The sequence below is a fragment of the Kryptolebias marmoratus genome, linkage group LG14, assembly GCF_001649575.2.
Source record: "Kryptolebias marmoratus isolate JLee-2015 linkage group LG14, ASM164957v2, whole genome shotgun sequence".
In the NCBI taxonomy this organism is placed as follows: Eukaryota; Metazoa; Chordata; class Actinopteri; order Cyprinodontiformes; family Rivulidae; genus Kryptolebias; species Kryptolebias marmoratus.
Window position 1 is genome coordinate 8,329,706 of NC_051443.1, and position 13,891 is coordinate 8,343,596.

The following is a 13,891-nucleotide window of genomic DNA, read 5'->3' on the forward strand; positions in this document are numbered from 1 at the left end:
AATGTATTGATTACTTGATCACCATTAGTGGGACCACCTCTAGACCAGCAGGAGTTCTTGCTGCTCTGAAGCAAACAGGTGTATGTTAACATGATGCCAAAGGGGAGAGACATCAGCAACGACCGTGAAGATGCAACAGTTGCTGCCCATCAATCTGAAAAGGATTAAAGGTCATCATCCCAAGGTCAGACTGTGTAATGCTAAAAAAAAAAGGACCCAAGAGCTCCATTTCTGACTATACAGGCCTCAGTTAGCATGTGAAATAATAAAACCAGGAAAAAGTCTCTTCTTTCTAAAAACGACATGTCTGCATGACTCGGATTAGTAATGTTTCATCTGAATGAACCATAAAACTTCAGGGACGATGTCCTTTAGACCAATGAGACTAGAGGCGAGATGTTTACCCATAATGCACAGCAGCACAAACACCTCATGCTAACTGTCAGCACAGTGGTGGAGGGCTGATGGTTTGGGCACTTTGCAGTCAGTGAGTTGACCATGAACTCCTCTTTAGACCAAAGGATTCTAGAGTCAAATGTGAATCATAGGAGAGATTCAACAGCTTTTCCATTTTGGCTTCAGTTTTTCCTGTATAAAATAATAACTAAGTGGATCCTGATGTGTTTTTGTACAGTTCAGGTCAGATTAGAAAAATATTAGAACTTGGTAAAGACCACATTGTTTTTATTAGGTCCTGATACGTAAACCCCTTTGAACTTAAGGAGGGTGGACTTCATTTCTCCCATGACTGAAGCTGTTGTCTCTCTCACTCTCTCTCTATATATATTTATATATATATACATTTTAAAAGGAATATAATCTTTGAAATAACCATTAGAAAAAAAAGGTTATGACCCATTCTCTAAAGTGAAACTAAACGAAATGCACACATTTTAAATACATTTATAAAATCTTTTTTTCTTTTAAAACGAGAGCAGCAGAGTGAATGGAACAATAAAATGGAAAACAAACTGTAGCTTATAGGAAATGAATTGGGATAGCTGAGTGGCTGTGGCTTTAAATCTTTAAATCTAGTTGCCAAATAGGGGAAAAAAAAAAGATGTCTTAGTTTTGATCCTTGAAGAACTTTTTAATCAGACACTGGTGCAATACACCATCCCAGCCGAGCTTCTGACAAAAAATGCTTGGTTTTATGTTGACCAAATTCTGGCCTAATATAAACCTAATGCACAATAAATATCATAAAAGGTCCCAATAAACCTGGGCAGCAGATTGAATTGGATTGAAAAGCAGCCAGCTGAGCTGTGAACATACAGTACTTTGTACTGAAACATGTAAACACCCTCCTTTTCTCTTCTGTTTGGTCTTCATGCCAGCTGTTGATCATTAAACAGTGTCAACCAAAGCTAACTCAGTGGAAATATATATATATATAAAAATAAAAACCACTGTGAAATTTTTAACTAGGGGTTTCGCCGAGTCAGTGAACACTTCGTATTGCAACATTTTGGTCAGCTCCGAGAAGGAACTGAAGCTGCCCCGAACGATTCACAGTGACAGATTCTTGGTGGAGATGCTGAGAGGAAGACGGACAAGAAAACAGCATCTGTGCAGCTTTTCCTTCAGTCAGAAACCAAGAAATGAAACAACATTAAAATATAAAAAAAACAAAGAAACATGCAAACAAAGTAAACCAAACATTTGCATATCACTCTTAAAAATAATAAAAAAAAACAACAACTTGCAAACATATTGCCTTCAGGAGGTAGGCCAGGACTGCTCGAACCCTGCTGATACTGCATGAGATGACCGCACCACTGGTTTGACATGTTTTAACCCATTTACACAATAAGGAGCTCCTCAAAATTACTTTTCATCGGACGCTGAAATTTTCGTAGGCAGTCTCAAAATCCTGCAAGGTAATGATTTACAAAAAAAAAAAAAAAAAATATATATATATATCCTTAAAGTATTAAAACCTATAGTGATAATTTGATTATTAATCCACAATAAAAACAGGTGAACTTTAGGGGTATTTTTATACAATTCTGTAATTCAAAACAAAATGAAATATATATATATATATATACTGTATTTCAATATGAAATGACCTAGATAATACTTCTGTTTTTGTTATGTTGGTAATTAATTTAAAATTTCAAGGATAGGATATAAATAATTTCATTAAAACCTAAAATATGTTGATTATTTTGTATAAGTGTATTTTCTATTTTTTAAGATGCATTTATTTATATGTTTTTTACAACTGGTTATTAGTTAAACACTAAAAATGTTCATTAAAAAACTGAATATCTAATCGTGTCAACTGTTGGTTTGGTTAGATTTTTGTTGTTGTTGCTTGTCTGCAGTTTTTCTTTAGTTTAAAACTGTAAAGATTAAGCATGGAGTTTAGTTATTCTGTTCATTATTTCGAAGAATAAAATCAAATAAGAGAACATGAAAAACAACTTTTAGAAAACCTAATCATGTTCACTTTTAATATCAGATTTTTAACACATTAATTTAAGCTAAATCCCAACCGTCAAGTCAGTTGTCATGTCGTCAGGATCCTGGGTTTTGCATCAGTCTTTTATTAGTTAAGCTGAAATTAAAGTGGTCTTCAAGTCTTAAGGAATGTAATACGAAGTGAAAATACTTCATACCAGCTCTGCCTTTGCTTCGTTTATGAAAAGAGTAAAAAAAAAAGCTGAACAGGGGTCTGAAACAGACTTTCCTGACTACAGAAATGAACAAAAGCCAGTGGTTTTCAGGAGTTCCTTCAGCAGGGTTTGCATGCTCAGATCCTGTTCAGTTATTTGACCTTATATGGGTTAAAAACACGCAAAACCAAGTGGTGAAGTGTAATACATTTCACCTTCGACTGCAGAGGTTTTACAGTGAATCTGGTCGCTTCGCTGGTAGTTGAACTGTCACATATTTTTTTTGTTCGCAACTCTGATTGAAAATATAATTTTCAAGAGACAAATTCAGTTAAACAGGCAACCTAAAACCCCGCATGGTGCAAATAAATAAAGCCATTGTGGTGTGGTAACTTTGGAAGTTTCAGTCTTTGGGGAAAAAGAAGAAAGAAACGGCAACAAACTACCTGAAAACAACACACACTTCTCCAGAGCGTCGGCTGTGCCACGGGGACACATCGCTGGAGTGTTTACCCTGTGATGGTTTCCGAAGGTCAGTTTACAAAAATTACAAATAAATAAATAAAACAAAAAGTTTTGGTTTTATTTGAAAGGAGCGTTGATATGTGCCTCCAAAAAACAAGAAAAAGGTAAATGGGATTTTGGGTTGCTCAAACCTCTGTAGAAAATGCACCTCAAAAAATAGGAATATTAAAAATAAATAAATAAAAGAAGAAAAATAAAAACTTGATTCCACATGTTTTTTAGGAGTGTCAAATCTAACAAAGTGAAACAGAAGGAAAATCCAGGGAGTGTAAAGTCACAAATCGCCCCCTAGTGGACATCACATTTTAAATGTAATGAACTGATGTTCACTGGGAAACTAACTTGAGGAAGACCTAAAAAAAAACCCTCTATAAATGGAGAGAGATGCGTATGAAAGTGGAGTGTACGGCTCTTTCAACAGGTCTGCGAGTTTGAGAATTACAGGCGAGAGGTAAAACAGAAATGAGATGAGTAACAAAAGGTTTGCGAAAACCAAGAAAAGAAGTCAAGTTTTTACCAAGATTTATCATGTCCTGGATGGCTGAGAATCTACACCAACAAGTTCTAACATTTTTGATAATGAGTTTTACTTTGATATTAACTACTAGTTATTACAACTTCCAATTGGACCCTTTTTTCTCATCTTGACGTGGTTTGTGCAGTGACTGCAGTGACAGGAGGGTGTGAAGTCAGGCTATTGCTGTTAGTTGATACTAGTTTGAGCCGGTTCTTGGTTAATTTGTACTTTTTCCACTTCGTAATTTTGTAGTTTTGGTCAGTACACACCCATACTTTAGTGCGTATGATAAGAAGCTGCCTTCTATGAGTCAGTTCACATTTGTATTTGTCCACTTTGTACCCACTGTGGCAGCCGCCAGTTGATTTAACCTCAACACATTTTATAGTTTGAGGGTAGGCCAAAGTTGAGTTAATTTCTAGCCCTGTTTCTTAAACCACTATGGTAACCTCTGGCACCTAGCCATGTCATCTGACCTTGACCCAACCCTCTGACCCATGGCTCAAATACAGAAAATAAACATAAACACAGTACAAACAGAGGTCCTCCTATAACTACACGCACAGATCTGGACATTTTATAAAAACCCCACACCAAACAGTGCATCACAAAACCCGCAATCAAGGTACATCCATGTACCAAACACAACATAAAATTTGTGTTTGGTACATGGTACATATTCAAGATTCAATGTGATATTGAGTTGAGCGGGTATACCTATAATCACTACACCAGACCTGGGCAGCTACTGAGCAGGCTGAGGTAAACTCTCATCCAAACCTAACCTTAACTTAACCTCAACAAGGATACAGAAATACATGGGTGCGCAATAGTAGGTACATGAGGATGAGACGGCACCAACTGAGTACAAATTGGCAACTGTTAAGTACAAGGTGGGTAAAGTACAAAATAAGCAGCGCCCATCTGAGCCGGCGAGGGAGGTAGTCACAGAGCTGAGTTGGTGAGTACTGTAAGTATGAAAGTGGGGAGGAGGTGCGAGCAGACACCAATGCTGCTGTCACTCCCTGGTTCTGCGATGCCATCTTTATTTGTGTAAGCTCACATCATCGTGGGATGAATGGTTAGATCGGTGCATTTATAAACAACCAGAGGTGGACTGAGAAGGAGCCTTATTTTGGAGCCACGCTGTTTAACTGTTTATGAAAATGCCAAATGATTAGCATTAGCTCATACAAGCAACAGTTCTTAATGAGCCTCAAAACTCCAAAGAAAACAAAAAAATGGCACTTACTCAATTTACTTTGACTGGGAGCTCTGGATACTCACTGCTAACAGGTACATTTATGCTTAGAATAAGTTCCAATTAGAAATTTTGAATGCAAGTTTGTTTCTTTTTGGTTGTAAATAAAATGTTACTTTCCAAAGGTTTGAGCACCATGACTCTATTCCATTTACCTTCACTGCACCTAAAAGGAGGCACAAATCAGACAAACCGAATCATTACCGGGTCAGATAAACTAACTGCAAGTGTAGATTGATTTTGGGTCAACTAGTCCTTCAAGACGACCCATCGTCAAACCCATCTACGCACTCACTAGTGTTTTCTGTTCCTTCTTTGTACCATGTTCTTGGTCTTTTTGTCAGTGTTGGGAGGGGAACAAGCAGGAAAGGCTGATGGAGGATCTCTGAAGTTTTTGAAATGTGCTGATCCTCCGTTTCCCTCAAGTAGAGACGCTTAGGACACAGCAGTGTAAAGGAACGAGATATAGTTCCAGAAAGTGAACAGGTAGTTTTTCTAGTGGTACTTTAGTTAAATGATGCTTTCAGTGTGTGCGTGACTGACAGAGAGACCATGTGGGGGTGGCTGGGTGTGGCTGGGCAGGTGGGGGCCAACACAGTTCTGCTGCTCACTGAGCAGAGTGGTGGTCTCTTCGGGACCATTCTCTGGGCTTTCAGAGGGAGGGGACTGCTGGGATTTGGAGGACATCGAGGTCAGAGGTGGATTCACGGGGCACCCCAATGTGCCCACAGAGGAGGGAGGAGTTTGGGAGAGGGGGGCGTGGTTATTGAGAGAGGGGTTGAGTTGGGGCACGGACTGACTGGGTCTGCGACCAGAGGAGGAAGTGCCAATGGTAAAGGTGGCGCGGCCGCTTTGTGGCGTTGACTGAGTATTGGATGATTGGTGCCTTGCAGGAGGCGTGGCCAATGGCGGCAGGGTGTGTGTTCCCACTTGCATCAAGGGAGGCAAAGAAACAGATATGTCCAAGTGAGCGTGGCTGCCCTCTGGAGACTGTGGCGTGCTGTCCAGCCGAGATGCCAGGAGGGCGTTCTGGTAGTGCGCACGAGTGACCTAAGCAGGACAAAAGAATGGTAAAAAGAGACTGAGCACATTGACCACAGTCCAGAAAGGCTGTAAAAACAAATTGCAGCCTAATAAATCCCAATATTCACAACAGCTTGCAAAATTATGCACTCCCTTAGTATTCTTTCTATTTTTTTGTCTTACAACCTGGAAATTAATTGGATTTTTCATTTGATTACAAAAGTACTTCAGATTAATTAAGTTAAATTGAGGAAAATGTTTTAAATAATTTTTAAATTATATATAACACTAAAAAGTGGTGAGTGCACATGTGTTTACTTTGCTTTGAAGGCTCAATTATTACTTTCAGAAGCCACATAATCCATCCATCCATCCATCCATCCATCCATCCATCCATCCATCCATCATCTGCTGCTTGTTCCAGAGTCAGGTAACGGGGACAGCAGCTTGAGCTGGGAAGCCCAGACATCTCTTTCCACAGCCACCTTTTCCAGCTCTTTTGGAAGGATTCAAAGGCGTTCCCAGGCCAGCCAAGAGACATACTCTCTTCAGCACGTCCTGGGTCTTCCCCAGGGTCTCCTCCTAGTTGGACATGCTCAGAACACCTCCCTTACAAGATGCTCAAACCACGTCAACTGGCTCGTCTCAATGTGGAGGGGCAATGGCTCTACTTCAAGTCCCTCCCATGTAACAAAATTTCTCACCCTATCTACGGGAGAGCCCAGCTACCCTGCAGAGAAAACTTATTCCGACAGCCTGTATCCATGATCTCATTCTCTCTGTCACCTCTGTCATGACCATAGGTGAGGGTAGAAACGTAGACTGACCAGTAAACAGGGAGGTTTGCTTTGCAGCTCATCTCTCTTTAACAAAAAATTAAACAAGATCCACATGTGAGCAATCCAAGTCTCAAATGAGTTCAACCTGTTGTAATATTCCCCAGAATCAACATCAGTTGCAGGAGTTGCACTGGTTGGCTACCACCAAGCAAATCACCGCATGATGACCAAAGAACTACTTACACATGCCAAAAGCCATAGTCTTGGAGAAGTACATGTCGGGGTTGGATTATAAAAATATTCCAAATATTCCATCTCACAGAGCTCCAGTAAATCAATTATTAGGAAATAGATTGATTATACTACCAAAGCAAAACCTGCCAAAAAAGGGCCGTGCACCAAAACTCATGGATCGGGCAAAGAGGAAATTAATCAGAGAAGCAACCAAAAGCAACCAAAGATGAACCTGATGAAGCTGGGCAGCTGCACATCTATGAGTTAAACAGAACTGGGCTTCATGAAAGAGTGGCAAAAAAAAAAAGTCATTGCTAAAAGAAAGAATAGAGTAGACTGTTTGGAAGAAGCTGTGGAAGAAACTGCTGTGGTCAGATCAGACTAAAACTAAACTTTATGACTGTCAGGAACAATGCCGTGTCCGGTGTAAACCTAACACCTCTCATCATGCTGAGAAAACCATCCCTATAGAGAAGCATGGTGGTGGCAGCATCATGCTGTGGAGATGTTTTTCATTAGCAGGGACTGGGAAACTGGTCAAAGGTGAAGAAAAATGAATGTAGGCAAAAAATAGAAACCTGTTTTAATCTTTCCAGAGACTTGAGGCCCCAATGGAGGTTCACCTTCCAGAAGGACAATGACCCTAAACACACCGCTGAAGAAACACTCCAGTGGTTTAAATGTCCTGGAATGGTCCCGCCAAAGCCCACACCTCAATCCAAAGGAGAATCTCTGGAATGATTGTTGGAGCAGTTTGATCATGAAGAACAGGCAAAAATTCCAGTGGTTAGATGGGCCAAGCTTGTAGACATGTACCTGAAGAGACTTGCTGCTGGAACTGATGCAAAATGTGGCTCTACACAGCATCGACTTTGGGCGAATGAACACATATGCATGCCCCACTTATCAGTTTTACATTCTTTTAGACTTATTTACAGCTAATTTTCCCGATTTAGATTAGTTTAGATTATTCTTTTTACTTCAGTTGAAAAAATCTAATTACATTCCAAGAGAGATTACCAAGATTGCCTTTTGCAACCAACAGTTCAACAGTATAAATGTCAGTAAAACAAATTAAATTGATACTCTTCATAGTATCGATGGTGTGAAGAGCTCCTACCAGTGAATCAGAGTTACCTTGACAAACTGAAGATCTGTGAGAGCTCGAACGCTGAAGTCTGGTATGTACTGGAAGGGGGTTCCTGGGATCTGAGTGTTGCTCCCACCGATGGAGGTGCTCTCTTGAGCACGCTCAGTGCAGCTTAGAGATGCCGAGCGGTTGAGGTTGCCCCCGTGTGATGGGGAACGAAACTCTGGGAATTGAGAAAGGAGGAATGAGCGAGGAGGTTACTTCTACACATAAAAGAGAGCACTGCAATAATATCACACAGAAAAACAAAACAAATGAGGAAAAACGGGGGNGGGGGGGGGGGAAGTGTTGATTAATGAATGTGAAGAGAAAAGTGACGAACACACTGCAAAACACCAAAAACCACCAAAAGAGTCTTCATATGAGATGACTGACGGTGTGGAGATGAGAGTGTGTTTGTTACACAAAGAATGCAACAAACAAGTCATGCGATGAGACGGGGTGCACAGTTTGAACATCTTACATCAGTAACAGAGAGAACAAACCTCTGATTGGCTGGTTTTAAGGGATGGTTAAGTGATGAAGGGGCTGTTTTTGGTTTAAAGGGGAGAGAGCTTCTGTGACGATAAAAGGAATTTAAAAAGTGTGAAGATTATGTGGGGGGAGTTTCAGGAGAACTTTGAAACCTAAAGGAATAGTTCACCATTTTAAGGAAATACGCTGGTATGCTTGGTAAGCTTAGCTTAGCATAAAGACTGTAAACAGGTGGAAACAGTTAGCCTGTCTCTGCTTATGGTAGCTAATTCTACCTAACCAACACCAAATCTGAATTTCTATTTCTGCCTGGGCAGAAGTGAGCAGGGTTTCAATCGTACAACAATTAGCCATCAGCGTTTAACAGCGGAAAATATAAAACCTTCTTTTACCGGCTGTCTTTAAAATGGACAATACACATTCTTGTACCTTACAGTTTAAGCTGCTTATAGATATTTGTAGTGGGGAAAAGAAACATATATTGGTATCACATATATTGGTATACGGTGGCTTCAGAAACTATTTAGACACCTTAACTTATTGCAAAATAATCTTGCAGCTTGATGCTACAATCCTTTAAGCTTCTTTTGTTTCCATTAATCTACGCTCGGTACTTCATAATGACAAAGTGAAAACAATTTTATACAACTTAGCAAATTTATTAAAAAGAAATAACCGAAATATCACATTTACACAAGTGCTTTACTTAGTACTGAACTGAAGGCAGCAGTTACAGCCATGAACTGTTTTTGCACACCTGGACTGGAGGATTTTCTGTACTTCTTCTTTGTAAATCTTCTCAAACTTAAGTCAGGTTGGATCAAGATAATTGGTGGAGTCATTTTCTGATTTCTCCAGAGATGTTCGACAGGGTTGAAGTCTCTAGGACATGAACAGAGTTGTCCCTAAATCACTCCTGTGTTTTCTTCGCTGTGTGTTCTGGGTCATTGTCTTGTTGGCAGGGGAACATTTGGCCCAGTCTAAGATGCTGAGCTCTGTGGAACAACTCTTCATTGAGATTATCTTTGAACTTTGTTACGTTTGGCTTTCCCTCAACTCTGACCAGCGTCCTAGTCCCTGCTGCTGAAAAACACCACTGCAGTAGTGCTGAGAACTCGGGCCAAACAGTTCAGTCTTGGTATCATAAGACCAAAGAATCTTGTTCCTTACAGTCTGAGAGTCCTTCAAATGAGATTTCAAGTGTTTTGCTCTGAAGAGAGGCTTCTGTCGAGCCACTCTGCCATAAAGCCCAGACTGATGGAGGCCTGCAGGTCTGGTTGTTCTTCTGGAACTTAGTCTTATTTCCACACAGGACCTTTGAAGCTCAGTCAAAGTAACAATCAGGTTCTTAGTAGCTTCTCTCACTGAGGCTCTTCTCACTTGATTGCTTGATGGCTGGGTAACCAACTCTTAGAGGAATCCTGGTTGTTGTCATCTACAGATCTGTATTTCTCAATAATCTTGTCTGTGAGATCTGCAAGGCAGTTCCTTTAACTTATAATTCACTTTTTTCCTCTGTCAGCAGGAGGCTTTGTATGGAGCAGTTTGGTCCTTTCCAAATCATGTCTAATCAATTTAATCTACCAAGGTCGAACTCAAATCAAAGTGTAGCAACATCTCAGCAGTGATCAAGAAAAATGGGGGACATCTGACTACTTAATGTAACTGTGACATTTTATTTTTATAAATCTGTATTGTCTGTATAACATACTGTTTTCACTTTGTCAGTATGGGTTACTGAGCATCATTTTCTGAGGAAAAAAAAAGAAAAACAGTTGTATCATCAGACTGCGACATAAAAAAATTGAAAAAAGTGAAGGTGGTCTGAAAATTTTCTGAAGCCACCAGATAACAACAATTACATTAAACTGATACTTATTGTAGGACAGCATAAATTAAGCACCAAATATAGAGCGTGCCAAGCGCCTTGTGGCATAAAGAAAACTTTAATGTAGGTTTACTGACAGGCAAAACAAACATGTAATCTTTATCCATGTATATTTATAGGAAAATAAGATTTATTTTATTTAAAAGTGAACAATAATCAACTATTTTTCATTTCAAGTATGAAAACCTAAGACTTTCAATAATCAGTGTGAGAGACCAGAAGGATTTAAAGCACAACAACAGAACCTCAAACTGAAACAAAGGCAAACGTTTGAGCTTTTTAACTCATAAATCTCTATATGTGGAGAAAACCAGAGTAATATGAAATCTGCTCTTGTCCTCCTTTTTGTCATGCTTCTTTATTTTATTTTCAGTGGAGGACAATCTGTAAGTTTGCCCGTTCTGGATTGCACAGCAGAGATCACATGCACTGACATGCATGAGCAGCCGGACTGGCTGGCACAGCAAAGAACACAGCAGCTTTGTTTGCAACACACACAAAGGGGAGAGCGACGACGCTTTCTCGTTAAAAATCTCATCTTCAAATACCAAATAGTTGTCGGCTGCTGCGTAATGCCTTTATGGAAACACTCTTATTTGAGTCTCAGAGAAACAGAGAGCAAATAAGCATATTTGTTAAAGTGTGGAACTATTCAGTTAACCAGAGGTCAGCAGTCAGATCCACGTGCTCCGTGTGTTGGCGAACAAACATCTGACCGTGAATCAGTGGTTAAACAGGCTCAGTTGATCAGGGTTACAAATCAGAGGGTGTAGCATCCAGAGTCCCATCCAGCAAGCTGTCTTTCACACTGCAGTAAATTGAGCTGAAGTGTGGGAGGACGGCAAAAAAGTCATCTGCGTCTGAGCGTGTGCAGGTTTGTGTTCATTCAAGCTGAGATCTACGCTCTAATGACAACTTTCTGGCACAAAGAAATCCCAAGGTAAAGTTAACCTAATCGCTGTTTAAAGCTGTGTGAACTTTCTTTCAACTTGAAGAAGACTGTGGCTGTGGCTGAAAGCCCCAAGGAAAGTAAGGAATAGGAGCCTAAGTTTGCTTCTTAGCATTAATTCTACATATTAAACAAAACAAATCCCCATTCTGACTATTAGAAAACAAACTTACTTTGTGTAAAAGTCAGACTTACTGGATCAGGACAACAAAGGTGATTAAAAAAAAGAAACTTTTGAAAAAATCCTTTTTAAAGGACCTCCCCCCCACCCCATACCCCTCCTCTGAACCATGCGAACGTTTACCTGGGAAACGAGAGAACAAAGAAAACCTCTTAAGAGAGAGGCGGCGTGGAGGGGGGGACGCCACTGATGGGGAGAGGGGAGGGGTAACAGCTGAGAGAGAGGAGGGGGAGGAAGAGGAACACAGAGAGAGAACAGAGCTGGTTTAATCAATGTGTTTTTTTGTTTTAATCAATCAGAGCAAGAGTCAGTGTGCAATTATTGTTTTGTTTTTTTTTAACTTTGGAGGTTCTACATTTGACTTTTAGCACATGGAAGCTGATTCTGCATGAGTTCGTTAAAAGGGAAGGAGCAAACCCGATAATTAATGATATTAATGATCGATTGATGATTGCTTTTGAAAAATTTTGGTCCTTGTTCTGCTCTGCCCACGGCGCAGAAACAGAACTGGTGAGGGTCACAAATGACCTCCTGATGGCAGCAGATGCTGGTTCTCCATCACTCCTCATCCTGCATGACTCTGTCGATCAAAGAGGGTGAATACTTTTGCAACCTACTGCACACAGAAAGGGACAGAGGTGCCCCTCAGTGCGGAGCATTGTCAGGTGGGAAAAGAACCAGCAGGAGGCGCCCTTGTGTTGCACTGAGTCACAGTTAACTCATTAATCATAGACAGAGATAGACAGTCCCTTTTATTAAACACAAAATAAACAAAGAGTGTATATTATAAGACTGGACCAAATACAGGATCCTGGAATTCGAAGCCGGAATGGGACCAGTGTCCCTATAGGCTGATCCCAGTACAGGTTTTGAGTCCCACCTCTGCCATCTAAATGAACAGGACTTTGCCCTTATTAAAAAATAAAAATACACCTTAAACAATTTTTTAAGCGTTTAATTTAAGCGTATGAATTTAAAAAATAATAAAATTACTTGTTATAGTTATTTAATACTTAAACGAAAACTTATGTGACACAATGACTGCATGTGTTTGAGGGGGGGATGGGTGGGCTTAAAGCTCCACATCCCTAGTGCACAGACTCTGGTTCCAAAAAATACAACGTGACAGCTTCTGTGCACAGAGTCCTGCTGGCTTCAAACTCTTAACAGCAAGAGAAGGCGTGGACATTTGGTCTATTATAGTACATGTTTACGAAATAACTAATTCCATTTCTAAACGTATTAGAAAAATGAATATTTGAACACACAGCAGCAAGATTTAATAAGATTTATTTAAAAGAAGTTTAATGAGATTTTATTTAATAAGTTCAAAGTGTTTATTAACACCATTACTGACCATTAAAGTTGAGTATTTTAGTTGATTTAATAAGTTTAATGTAATGTTTAATTTGATGTCATGACACTACTGGACTTTCTTTGTAGGATCAATGTATGTATGTATGTATATATCCATCTATCTATCTATGATACAAATTACTTGAATCAACAAGTCACCGCCTAAAAAAATGATCTGAGGTGTATTTTTCTTTGAACTAATGTCCCATTTGTTTATAGGGAGGGGGGTGTTTCCATTCCAGCTTCAACATCCAGGTTCCCATCAGATGTTTAGATGTCCTTTACTATCAATGAGTTAACCTCATTGAGCAGCACTGATGCCATTTAATCTGTGCCATGACACCAACACCACCCTGGATGTCCCAAGGAGGCTTAAATCACCCAACACACCAGACATATAAGAGGTTCAGGACAAACATACACACACACACACACACCTACTGTAAGGTAACATCCTGCCCTCATTTTAAGCCTAACAGTGTCCATGTGCTGTCTCTGTGTGGGCAGTAAACTCCACTCTGTTGTGCTAACACAGCTCACTGTCTGCATCCTTGTCACTTAAACAGGAGTTGTCACTTTTGAAAGAGAGAGAAAAAAAGAACTGTTTCTTGTAAAACTAAACAAAAAAGCTAAAAGGCAGGCTGCAGATGTAACTCCTAATTATACTGTTTGCTGAAAAGAAAAGATCTGACTGTTACCCTACAGTAAAGACAATCTTAGAATCAGAAAGAGGTAGAATGGTACTGAAAATGCTGTTTTTTATTCTACATTGGTTTGGTTTTAATCCAAAGATTGAGCTGTGCATTATGGATAAGAAATATCCATTTGGTCTCATCTGTTCAAATGTCATTGTTTCATAGGTCTTGTGGTTCATTTAGAGGCAACTTTGCAAACCCAAGTCATGCTGCCATGTTCCTTTTAGCAAGAAGAGGA

General features: G+C 39.8%; 1 protein-coding gene across 3 annotated transcripts in view; it reads right to left on the reverse strand.

The window, feature by feature from the left end:
* Positions 1-530: 530 nt before the first annotated feature.
* Positions 531-13,891, reverse strand: part of LOC108245396 (metal transporter CNNM4) — a 33,629-nt gene continuing 20,268 nt past the window's right edge. Inside the window, exons 6-7 of one of the 3 annotated variants that reach the window (XM_017432286.3) lie at positions 8,098-8,273; positions 531-5,974 (exon numbers count right to left, since the gene is read on the reverse strand). In XM_017432286.3, the coding sequence (XP_017287775.1) occupies positions 5,435-5,974; positions 8,098-8,273 (716 nt within the window). In that variant the 3' untranslated portion in view covers positions 531-5,434. The other 2 variants (XM_025009584.2, XM_037979542.1) reach the window with 2 other exon arrangements.